The sequence below is a fragment of the Chiloscyllium plagiosum genome, unplaced genomic scaffold, assembly GCF_037043375.1.
Source record: "Chiloscyllium plagiosum isolate Xiang-an unplaced genomic scaffold, Cpla_swu_hap1 HiC_scaffold_2, whole genome shotgun sequence".
Classification (NCBI taxonomy): Eukaryota; Metazoa; Chordata; class Chondrichthyes; order Orectolobiformes; family Hemiscylliidae; genus Chiloscyllium; species Chiloscyllium plagiosum.
In genome coordinates, this window is record NW_028270140.1 from 76,470,063 (window position 1) to 76,483,410 (window position 13,348).

At 41.3% G+C, this 13,348-nt stretch overlaps 1 protein-coding gene across 5 annotated transcripts in view; it reads left to right on the forward strand.

Moving 5' to 3' along the window:
* trpm6 (transient receptor potential cation channel, subfamily M, member 6) overlaps positions 1–13,348 on the forward strand; it is a 183,008-nt gene that overhangs the window by 88,134 nt on the left and 81,526 nt on the right. For all 5 annotated transcript variants that reach the window (XM_043712201.2, XM_087997903.1, XM_087997910.1 and 2 more), the window contains 3 exons: positions 313–462; positions 2,211–2,491; positions 9,242–9,470. In XM_043712201.2, the coding sequence (XP_043568136.2) occupies positions 313–462; positions 2,211–2,491; positions 9,242–9,470 (660 nt within the window). The remainder of the gene's footprint in view (positions 1–312; positions 463–2,210; positions 2,492–9,241; positions 9,471–13,348) is intronic.

Sequence of the window (13,348 nt, forward strand, 5' to 3'; positions counted from 1 at the left end):
TGTACAAAGAACAGTGTTAGCAACTTACAGTCGAGGAGGTAGGGTTTTAATATTAGACGAAAGTGAGGATTGCAGGTGCTGGAGATTAGAGTCGAGAGTGTGGTGCTGGAAATGCACAGCAGGTCAGGCAGCATCCGAAGAGCAGGAAAATCGATGTTTCGGAGAGGAGCCCTTCATCAGGAATTAATATTAACCTATCATATTACAGATAGATGTATAATAGATAAAACTAATTGATTCTCAAAAACATTATTAGTATAATTGTAGATATATTGTATATACATGTAGCTAAGAAAAAAATCTTTTCCACAGCGAGTTAGACGTCATGCTGTCACCAGTCTCACTCAAAGCTGGAGCAACCATTCCTTGAATCAGAACAGAGAAACAGCTGCCAGAGTACAAAGTGATGAACAGAGGCTTCACTCTCAGTTCATTAGAACAGCTCAGCCATACAAACGCAAGGTAAACCCTTCCATTTCCTCATTATTAGTGTTAAACTTTTACATTTACTTTGCAATATGACATGAAGTAGGATGATGATAAAGTTACAAATCAGACTAAGTTTTCCTCAATCCTGAATAGCAATGTGTTAACCAAGTCTGTCAAATTTAGATGGTTGAGAACACATAACCTATTTATTTCCTTACATTATCAAACTTCTATGAAATATATAATGGAATGGGAACAATACTGCCAAAATAAGTAATACTTTACTTCATTAAGCTTCACAATGAAAAAGATTTTTAAATTAAATTGAGATTGTGTTTTAGGTGCATACATTGTAATACTTACTAAAACTATAAATTGTAGAGATGATCATTATCAATTCAGCCCATTGTAGCAAGTTTGTACAGCTACAGTTAGCTAATAATACTGTAATTTTTTTAAGTTCAATTTACAGCCCATGTTTCTCAACACAGTATATCGTATTATTACTTTCCACCACTGGACGTAACTGACTTTTTGTTCAAACTAAGTTAAAGAAACTGAATGATAGAACACTTTTCTCCATATTGATTTCTTGAGTTTATGTAAAATTGCACCCTTGGATTTATGTTGATTAAACATAGAAGATCTGTATGCAACTTTAATTTGATAACTGTCATCTGAGTGCTGGGGAAAGAACTGGAAATATGTAGTTGAGAAACAATGAAGTTCAAAATTTAGTCACAAAGTTATGTATTTGGAAAGGTCAACTTTTTTAAGCAAGTTGAGACCGTTTTGGTTAAGAAATCCTTTATATTTGAGAGGGTTTCCGACACTCGTTTACAATTTGTGGGCTCTTACTCAGTTTTGAAGAAGTTTTGAAGAAGAGTCACTGGAGCCAAAACAGTAACTCTGATTTTTCTCCACAGATACTGCCAGACTTAGAACATGGAACATTATAGTGCAGTACAGGCCCTACGGCCCTGGATGTTGCGCCCACCTGTAAACCAATCTGAAGCCCATCTAACCTATACTATTCCATTATCATCCATTGTTTTCCAGCAATTTCTGTTTTTGTTTTCGATTTCCAGCATCTGCAGTCCTTTTGTTTTATTTTGACAAGGAAAAAATTAATTTGCAAACAAGAGCTGGAACACTTTTTCGCCCTCACTCTGTGCCTTATCATCTTTTAAGAGAAGTGCCCAGTGATAAAGCAACTTGGGAAAGTAATCATTCATTGAGAACTAAAGGTTATTCAAATCTTATCACTGATAAGAAACTAAGACAATGCTGTGGACTCAAGCTTCACTCTTGCAACCAAAGGACTTAAACTGCATTTACTTTTATCTTCCTTTTTGTACCAGACCCGTCCTCCTGTGTTTTTGTGTGTTTAATGTCACATTTTATGCCGTTTTAAAGGTTGCAAGTTATAAAACTTCTTTCTTTTACTCAAACAAACCTTGATAATTGCTTAATTTATAGTAAGCTAAGTTTTAATTGAGGTGTTATAGCTGCTTTCTATTTGTGACAGATGGAAAACGGGCTTTAAAGTGATTGGAGATAGCTGATCCCCTGCTCCTTTGATTGTATTATGTTCCCTCCTATCCTAACATGACTGGCAGGATGCAATGTCTTTGCTACTTTTTAATCACTTTAAAGTGATTGGAGATAGCTGATCCCCTGCTCCTTTGATTGTATTATGTTCCCTCCTATCCTAACATGACTGGCAGGATGCAATGTCTTTGCTACTTTTTAATCACTTTAAATTGTAATGTTTTTCACAGGAAAAATCATCTTCAAACAATAAGTCAAAAAGGAACCAAAAAAACGGTTTGAGTTATACAGTGGAGCACGATTCTGCAGGTTTTATTTATCCCTACAATGACCTGTTAGTGTGGGCTGTGTTGATGAAACGTCAGAGGATGGCCATGTTCTTCTGGCAGCATGGAGAAGAAGCCATGGCTAAGGCAGTTGTGGCGTGCAAACTGTACAGGGCAATGGCTCATGAGGCAAAGCAGAGCAACATGATGGATGACATCTCAGAACAGCTAAAACAGTATTCCATGTAGGATTGATCACTATTCACTTTTCTCTTAAGAAACAGCAATGTGTTGAAATGGCTAAGAATAAAACTTAAGTAGATCTCAAAGCAAGTTAGATTATTCTATATGCTGTCTGAAAACTGTTGACCAAAAAAAAATAAGAAATAGTGGCAGGTGTGGACATTTAGCCCCTCAAGCTTGCTCTACCATTCAGTTAGATCATGAAAGATTAGATTGTCATCTTAACTACTTTCCTGGTTGCTTTCCCCACCCCATAACCCTTAAAACAGCTTTTGAGTGTTCAATAACTCAATGTCCACTGCTTTCTGTGAGAGAGAATTTCAAAGACTAATGATCCTCTGAGAGAAGAAAGCCCTCCTCATCTTAATCTGAAATAGAACATAGAACATAGAACAATACAGCACAGAACAGGCCCTTCGGCCCACGATGTTGTGCCGAACATTTGTCCTAGCTTAAGCACCCATCCATGTACCTATCCATTTGCCGCTTAAAGGTCACCAAAGATTCTGACTCTACCACTCCCACAGGCAGCGCATTCCATGCCCGCACCACTCTCTGGGTAAAGAACCCACCCCTGACATCTCCCCTACACCTTCCACCCTTCACCTTAAATTTATGTCCCCTTGTAACACTCTGTTGCACCTGGGGAAAATGTTTCTGACTGTCTACTCTATCTATTCCTCTGATCATCTTATAAACCTCTATCAAGTCACCCCTCAACCTTCGCTGTTCCAACGAGAAAAGGCCTAGCACTCTCAACCTATCCTCGTACGATCTATTCTCCATTCCAGGCAACATCCTGGTAAATCTTCTCTGCACCCTCTCCAAAGCTTCCACATCTTTCCTAAAGTGAGGCGACCAGAACTGCACACAGTACTCCAAATGTGGCCTAACCAAGGTCCTGTACAGTTGCAACATCACTTCACGACTCTTGAATTCAATCCCTCTGCTAATGAACGCTAATACACCATAGGCCTTCTTACAAGCTCTGTCCACCTGAGTGGCAACTTTCAAAGATCTATGAACATAGATCCCAAGATCCCTCTGTTCCTCCACCTCACTAAGAACCCTACAGTTAACCCTGTATTCCGCATTCTTATTTGTCTTTCCAAAATGGACAACCTCACACTTGGCAGGGTTGAACTCCATCTGCCACTCCTCAGCCCAGCTCTGCATCATATCTAAGTCTCTTTGCAGCCGACAACAGCCCTCCTCACTATCCACAACTCCACCAATCTTCGTATCATCTGCAAATTTACTGACCCACCCTTCGACTCCCTCATCCAAGTCATTAATAAAAATTACAAACAGCAGAGGACCCAGAACTGATCCCTGCGGAACTCCACTTGTAATTGGGCTCCAGGCTGAATATTTGCCATCTACCACCATTCTCTGACTTCGACCGGTTAGCCAGTTTTCTATCCAATTGGCCAAATTTCCCTCTATCCCATGCCTCCTGACTTTCCACATAAGCCTACCATGGGGAACCTTATCAAATGCCTTACTAAAATCCATGTATACTACATCCACTGCTCTACCCTCATCCACATGCTTGGTCACCTCCTCAAAGAATTCAATAAGACTTGTAAGGCAAGACCTACCCTTCACAAATCCGTGCTGGCTGTCCCTGATCAAGCAGTGTCTTTCCAGATACTCATAAATCCTATCCCTCAGTACCCTTTCCATTACTTTGCCTACCACCGAAGTAAGACTAACTGGCCTGTAATTCCCGGGGTTATCCCTATTCCCTTTTTTGAACAGGGGCACAACATTCGCCACTCTCCAGTCCCCTGGTACCACCCCCGTTGACAGTGAAGACAAAAAGAACATTGCCAACGGTACTGCAATTTCCTCTCTTGCTTCCCACATAATCCTAGGATATGTCCCGTCAGGCCCGGGCGACTTGTCTATCCTCATGTTGTTCAAAATGTCCAACACATCTTCCTTCCTAACAAGTATCTCCCCTAGCTTACCAGTCCGTTTCACACTCTCCTCTTCAACAATACGGTCCCTCTTGTTCGTAAATACTGAAGAAAAGTACTCATTCAAGACCTCTCCTATCTCTTCCGACTCAATACACAGTCTCCCACTACTGTCCTTGATCGGACCTACCCTCGTTCTCGTCATTCTCATGTTTCTCACATACGCATAAAATGACTTTAGATTATCCTTGATCCTATCCGCCAAAGATTTTTCATGCCCTCTCTTAGCTCTCCTAATCCCATTCTTCAGGTCCATTCTGGCTATCCTGTATCCCTCCACTGCTCTGTCTGAACCCTGTTTCCTCAACCTTATGTAAGCCTCCTTCTTCCTCTTTACAAGACATTCAACCTCCCTCGTCAACCAAGGTTCCCTCACACGACCATTTCTTTCCTGCCTGACAGGTACATACATATCAAGGACACGTCGTATCTGTCCCTTGAAAAAGTTCCACATTTCCACGACATCCTTCCCTGACAGCCTATGCTCCCAACTTATGCTCCTCAGATCCTGTCTTACAGCATCGTAATTACCCTTCCCCCAATTGTAAAACCTACCCTGTTGCACGCACCTATCTCTCTCCATAACCAAGGTGAAAGTCACAGAATTGTGGTCACCATCACCAAAATGTTCACCCACTAACAAGCCCATCACTTGTTCCGGTTCATTACCGAGTACCAAATCCAATATGGCCTCCCCTCTGGTCGGACAATCTACATACTGAGTTAGAAAAGCTTCCTGGACACACTGCGCAAACACCGCCCCATCCAATCTACTTGATCTAAAGAGCTTCCAATCAATATTTGGAAAGTTGAAATCGCCCATGACTACTACCCTGTGGCTTCTGCACCTTTCCAAAATCTGTTTCCCAATCTGTTTCTCCACATCTCTGCTGCTATTGGGGGCTCTATAGTAAACACCCAACAAGGTGACTGCACCTTTCCTATTTCTGACTTCAGCCCATACTACCTCCAAAGGCAGATCCCTCTCGAACTGCCTTTCTGCAGCTGTTATACCATTTCTAATTAGCAACGCCACCCCCTCCCCCCTCCTTTTTTACCACCCTCCCTAATCTTACTGAAACATCTGTAACCCGGAACCTCCAACAACCATTCCTGACCCTCTTCTATCCACGTTTCCATGATGGCCACAAGATCGTAGTCCCAGGTACTGATCCACGCCTTAACTTCACCCACCTTATTTCTGATACTCCTTGCGTTGAAGTATACGCACTTGAACCCATTTCTGTGTCCGCAAGTATTCCCTGTCTGTGCTACCTTCTTCACAGCCTCCCTACATTCTTGGACATCCTGACAAACAGCTAGCCTACTTGCTGGACTACAAGTCCGGATCCCATCCCCCTGCCAAATTAGTTTAAACCCCCCTCGAAGAGTGCTAGCAAACCTACCCCCCAGGATATTGGTGCCCTTCTGGTTCAGGTGCAACCCGCCCTGCTTGTACAGGTCCCACCTTCCCCAGAATGCAGTCCAATTGTCCAAATACCTGAAGCCCTCCCTCCTACACCATCCTTGCAGCCACGTGTTCAACTGCACTCTCTCCCTATTCCTTGCCTCACTGTCACGTGGCACCGGTAACTACCCAGAGATGACGACTCTGTCTGTCCTAGCTTTTAGCTTCCAGCCTAACTCTCTGAGCTCTTGAATGACCTCCCCACCCCTCTCCCTACCTATGTCATTGGTGCCAACGTGCACCACGACTTCTGGCTGCACACCCTCCCCCTTAAGGATTCTGAAGACACGGTCTGAGACGTCTCGGACCCTGGCACCCAGGAGGCAACAAACCATCCGAGAGTCTCGTCCATGTCCGTCCCTCTAACTCGAGAGTCTCCTATAACTAGCGCTCTCCCCCTCTCCCCCTTTCCCTTCTGAGTCTCAGAGGCAGACCTCGCGCCACAGACCCGGTCACTGCAGCTTACCCCTGCTACCCCAACAGTATCCAAAGCGGTATACCTATTGTTTAGGGGAACGACCACAGGGGATCCCTGCACTGCCTGCTTCCTCCCCTTCCCACCTCTAACTGTTACCCAGCTACCTCTGTTCTCTGCCGTAACTATGTCCCTGTAGCTTCTATCTATCACCCTCTCAGCCTCTCGAATAATCCTCAGTTCATCCAACTCCAGTTCCAGTTCCCTAACTCGTTCTGTGAGGAGCAGGATCTGACTGCATTTCCTGCAGATGAAGTCGGCAGGAGTATCGGTGGTCACCCCTACCTCGAACATCCTGCAGGAGGAACATTCCACTGCCTGCGCTGCCATTACTCTATACCTCGTCTCTGAAAACAGGAACACTGAGTAGCTTACCTGTGGACTTTAAAATTAGGTTAGAGGAGGAGGATGGGAGGGAGGCCCTACTATGTAGCGCCTGGGGTCTAGAACACACCCACTCAAATATCAGTCACTTACCTTCCCGACCAGCTCTGCGCTCCAACCTCACTTCCGCCCAGCTCGCGCCGCTCTCTGCTAATGAATGTGCATTATTCTGAAACAATGTCTGCTCATTCTATATTCCCTCAGAAGCTGCAACAGCCTCTCTGAATCTACAAGCCCCTCAGAATCTTATATATTTCAATAAGGTTGCCTCTTATTTTTCTTCATTCTATTGAATGTAAGCCCAAACTCCACTCCTTTCCTCAAATGACAACCTCTTCATCTCATCAATTGATCTAGTGAACCTTTACTAAACTCCTTCTAATGAAAATCTAGCCCTCCTTCAGGAGGACAAAATTTCACACTGTATTCTATTATTATTATTGGGTTTTCTTCCATGCTCACTTTCTGTCATTCATGTACAAGATGCACGAATCTTTCTGGATTACAGCATTCTGCACTCTCTCCGTTTATATAATTAGCTTCTCTATTCTTATCAGACTGAATAACTTCACAGTTTCCGATATGAAAGTCTATCTGTCACATTTTGTCCCATTCACACAACATATCTGTATCCCTTTCTTTGGCTACATTTTAATGTTTATGCAGCATTGGGCCTGTTCACTGGCTGGAGAGTTAGTAGCAACAACCGTGCAAGCATTGCACACTTGGCCTGATTTATTGTAGTACTGATTCAGCTGAAGTGTTACAATGTGTCACCTTAAATGTATTTCGATTGTGCATGGCACATAACTTAATGAAATAAATAAAGGTCAAAGTGTAGTGTACTTCTTTCCTTGTTTGTAGCCCCCCCCATCTCATTCCAAGAAATAAAAGGGAAAATTAAATGGTTTAAGGCTTTCTCGATATACATTTACATGTATTTATATTGGTATTTCGATCTAGTTTGAAGTACCTTAGAAAATTAGGCACTTACCGTGTTGCCATTTTCCTGGCACGTTGTATGATATGTAGACCATGTGTGCTGCTAGTTGAACACAGACATGAGCATGATGAGAACATTAAGTAGCCACTTGAAGCCCTTAAAGGATACTGCCCTTCTGGGGAAGAATCAGATTCCACTCATTGTATTCTCCTCACATCCTGCTTTTCTACTGATCTTATATATCACCAAATTTGGCTACAACGCAAGCGGTTCCTCAACCAAGAGATTAATATAGATCAAGAACAATGTAAGGTCCCAGCACTAATTTCTTCCATTTTCCATGAATATGCGTCCTCACAAGAAATAATTTTCCTTCACTTTGAATGTTCACTGTTAAGTGGCTTTCAAATTAAACAAGATGTTATTAAATAGAGCACATGAAATAGAAGTTGCAATAGGCCATTTGGCATATTGAGCCTTGCCTGTCAATAACAAGATCACAGTTGAATTTTTTTTCACCTCAACCTTATCTTTCTTCACTATCTCTAAATGTATTATTATCCTTAATCCATTTATATTTTTCTTACTCCGTACTCAATATTGAGCACCTAAAGTTCTCTGGCGTTGAGAATTCCAAAGATTCATAATTTCAGACTGTCTCCTTGTCAAATTGCTAGTTGAAACATTTAAATAATAAAACCCATGTCTTGCCTTTAGTAGTACAGGCTTCAAGTCAAATATGAACATCTGTTTTCATTAGATTTCAGGGATCTATGTATGTCTGACCTAGGGGCAGGGAGAGAAATGGCAGGCCAAGGTAATGTTCCTGGCCTTTGCTCCCAGCCTGTGTCACAATCCCCTGACTTGAGCTCAATGGCCCCCAGGCTCTGGTAATTGGACCCTGATGTAACCAGGGCCCTAGTCTGACATGGTCATCTGCAGAGATGCTATGTTTAGAATCAAATGTCAACGTAGACAAACTCAGTCAATCTTTATTCACTTCACATCAGCATGTGGACTCCTGCTCCTATTGTGATTCAGTTCAGCTCACTGTTATTCTGAGCTTTTTTTCTGGGGAGCTCTGAGTTCATAGGCAGAGGTATTGTCCTCTAAGATGTTTTAAATCAAAATATGTGCAGAAAGTGATTCTAAAGGGCATATAAAACTCATGTTAGATGCTCATCACACCACGCCTCTCTAACTCCTATCCGCCATGTATTTGTCCTATATCTTTTGGTAAGTTAGCACAATAATGTACATTGTCAGGCAATAGACCTTTAACAACAGTGTGAAGGAAATGTCCACAGGCAATCTCTCATTTTACAATTGGGATAACCATATACAATTACTTACAGCTATATTCTGAACAATATTGCTATCACTGTGTTTAAAACTTCATTTTTATGGCTATAAAAAGGTTTGGTATTGCTTTAAAATTTTTATTTTTTAAACAAGATTATTTATTTCCTCCTTCTATGCATGATGAACCTCATATCCTAGGGAATTTGGACAGCTTGCTGTGGATCTTTTAGACCAAGCATTCAAACAGAATGAACGAATGGCAATGAAACTGCTGACATATGAGCTGAAGAATTGGAGCAATTCCACATGTTTGAAACTGGCAGTGTCATCAGGACTTCGGCCCTTTGTCTCTCACACATGCACTCAGATGCTCCTAACTGATATCTGGATGGGACGGCTGAATATGAGGAAGAACTCGTGTTTTAAGGTAAAGAAACAGCAGTGGGCAGGGAATATTCTTTCCAAAATGTTCTTTTATCTACAACAGTTTCAGAATCCAGTCTTGTAATGGCTTCTTGACTCCTAGATTGATAATGTCCAACTTGTTAGAACTTGTTGATTCTACTCCTCAAATTTCTAAGCTTCAAATAATTTAATTTCTAAAAGTTCTTTTACAAGATGTGGTGTCACTGGCTTAGCTAGCAATTATTACCCATCTCTAATAAAGAAGGTAATTGTGAGCTGCTTTCTTGAATTGTTGTAGTCTTTGCAGTGTAGCTACACTTATAGTGCTTCAGGAAGAAATTTCCAGGAATTTGACCCAACAACAGTCAGGGAATGGCATTTCAGTTCCAAGTCAAGAAAGTGCATGGTTTAGTGAAGAACTTGTAGGTGGTTCTGTTGTCCAGTTCTTTCTAGGTATTTGAGTTTGGAAGGTGTTGTCAAAGAAGCCTGATGCATTGCTGCAGTGCATCTTATACATGCTATGCACTATGTGTCAACAGTTGAGGGAATGAATGTTTAAGGTGGTGAATTGAGTACCAGTTAAGCTCTCTGTTATGTCCTATTATTACAGCAGCTGAAGATGGTTGGGCCAAGGACATGCAGAGATGTCCTTGGACTAAGGTAATTAACAACTCACAATTATCTTCATTTGTGCTAGGTATGACTCCCAACATTGGAGACTTTTCCCCGACTCCTATTGACTTGAGTTTTGCATGGACTCTTTGAATCCACACTCGGTCAAATGCTGCTTTGATGTCACTCTCACCTCACCTCTGGAATTCAGCACTTTTGCCAGTGTTTGGACAAAGGGTGTAATGAGATCCGAAACTAAGTGGCACTGGTGGTCCACAAACTGTGTCGATGAACAGGTTATGTTGTAGATTAGATCAATCAATTAGAGCAGATCTCCTCATGTAACTGTTATCCTGTCAGTCTGTTGTTTTCAGAATAATGCATCTGAGCTTACTATGAAAAAGATTAGTTATTTTATTTAATAAATGTTTGATCCTATCCCAGTATTGAATGAACTGTGAAACATTACACCAACAGCTTCCTCGTATTTCTATTTTTATTGTCTTCAGTGCCTTTGGATGTGTTCTATATGGTTCATTTTGTGAGAAACGAAGCTCACTCACTTCAATAATTTCAGTCCGAGACAAGATCTGAATCAGTAGTGTCATTTATTTCGCTCTTGCAAGAGGGGTGTGGTGTCCACTGTCCACAAGGCAGGGACACACACAGATTGAATTCAACTAGTATGCATCATTTATGTAATTCTTTCCTATTCCATCCTCCCATTGCTCCTCCCCTGTTTACATCTCCCACTTCTCTAAGACTGGCGCCCATTACTCTTGTTCATCTCTTGCCTTTTCTGGCCTTGTCTGTGACAAAATGCTTCTTGTTTTTGCAAAAGCGGGAAATAGATGCTTATAACTACTGTTTGTACAGGCATATCTAGCTTAACCCCCTCCCCTCACAGCACCTTATCTATTTGTCTGTAACATCTACCATTGTTTGCAGGCACATTTCATTCTTGCATGCACATTTTAGCTAATACAAAAACAATTATGTATTTCTTTCACATAGTTTTCATTCTTGTTGACTCAGCTCTTGGCTGAAACAATTATACACTGGTGTGAGTTCATTTACCTTGCATAAGTAATTATGATTGCAAAAGTAATACTACTTTACCTATATCCCACAATTTGGTTTATAAATATGTAAGAGTGAGTTTTAATGATCATGTTGTGATGATTTTTAAGTTCTTTGTGAACGTCAGTTTCTCCACTATGGTTACAACTCACAAGAAGGTCAATTATCCCAATGGCTATGCTGAAAACTGCAATAAACAACTTGAGTTCTGCCTTATTATTTGTCACTCTGCTGCTTCATTGCTGAGGTGCCTATTTGTTCTTTAAACATTGCCTGTGGTGCATTATGGAATTGTTCCTTGCAAGAATCAGCAGCTGAAACGGAAAAAGTTTAACAAGACTGCCTGGGTTGTGTCTTCGAGGAGAAAGTGAGGACTGCAGATGCTGGAGATCAGAGCTGAAAATGTGTTGCTGGAAAAGCGCAGCAGGTCAGGCAGCATCCAAGGAACATGAGAATCGACGTTTCGGGCATAAGATTCCTGAAGAAGGGCTTATGCCCGAAACGTCGATTCTCCTGTTCCTTGGATGCTGCCTGACCTGCTGCGCTTTTCCAGCAACACATTTTCAGCTCGTGCCTGGGTTGTGTAACAATTCTTTTCGGCAGCTGATGAACTGACTGGAAATAGTCTGTGACACCTTCTAATTTCTGGAACTTTCTGAATGACAAACAAACAACATTTATCCATCTTGTATATCCCAGACTATAAATCAGATTAATTGGAGGTAAAGTCAATAGAGAAGAAAGTCTAATAAAGTGGATACATGAAGCAATTCATTTTTCTTAGCAAATATAAAGCAAAGTAATAGAGTAACTTGAAGTACCTTTGATCTTGAAAATAACAATGTTTCCATGTAAGTGCAAACTTTATGCACCAATTTATAGTCCACTGGCTAGTTCATCAACCAGCAAGACTAAAACTCAATAAAAATGAAAAGAATCTAAAACAGAGTAGCAATTCCTCATTGCTTTGAAATCTGAGCTGAAACAAACCAAAATCAAAACAGATTGCTCTGCAGTCAGTGAAACTGTCAATCAAAGTATGGTCAAAAGCACAGCAAAATTGCCTGGCAGGTTTTGCTGCTGTAATATTTAACAGCTTTGATTAAATGATGGCTGCATTCTTCATTTCTAATTAGCTATCCAACATCCATAATGGCAGGCATCAGTGAATCTTTGAAGTTAATCATCTTGTCTGGATACATCTTGTTAGAAAACTGATGGGAGGACAAAAACTTGAAATACTTACATTATTTCCCTCTCCCTAGTTGCTGCTAGACCTGCGAAGATTTTTCAGCAATTTCTATTTTAATTTGTGTCTGCAGTATTTTGCTTTTGCTGTGGTATCAGCTAGACATAATAGTTCATTATGAAATCCACTCTTGCAATATTTGTCTCCTTTTAATTATTTATTCTTCTGCCATATAGGTTCTCAGAAGCTGTTGCTATAATTGTTCTTTTAAACCCATGCGTACTATTAGTGCTGACAATGGGTTTCTTTGTAGAAACCTCCTGTACCACATTATCTTTTATGTGGCATAGTTGGTTGAACGGCCAAATGGCCAACTCCTGTTCCTAACTGATATATATGCGCTTATGTTTGTAGTTAACATTTGTGCCACACAAGGGCCAAATAATAAGCCTCTCCAATTATCGAGAATCTAACTGTTACCTTTGATATTCAATAACATTACCGTCATGGAATCCCATTACCATTGATTGGAAACTGAACTGGACCACCACCTAAATACTGTGGCTACAAGAGCAGGAATTCTGCCATTGGTTACTCACCGGACTTCTTAAAGTCTGTCAAGGCACAAGCTGGGAGTTTGATTCCCCACTTGCCTGGATGGGTATACCCCAGTATTACTCTAAAAGCTTCATACCAACCAGGACAATACAGGCAGCTTGATTGGCACCCTATCTGAACCCTTATCATTTGTTCCCTCCACTCTGGATGTACAGTGGCAGCAGTACAGATCATTTACAGGATGCACTGCAATAATTCAACAAAGCTGCTTAGACAGCACCTTCCAAAGCTGCAACCTCTACCACCAAGAAGGACAACGGCAGCAGGTACAAGGAAACACCAACACTGAAAGTTCCTGTCCAAGCCACTCACTATCCTGACTTACTATTTTAACTCTGTCACTGGGTCAACATTCTGGAGCTTCCTTTCTTATGGCACAATGGGTGGTCTTACACACTGCT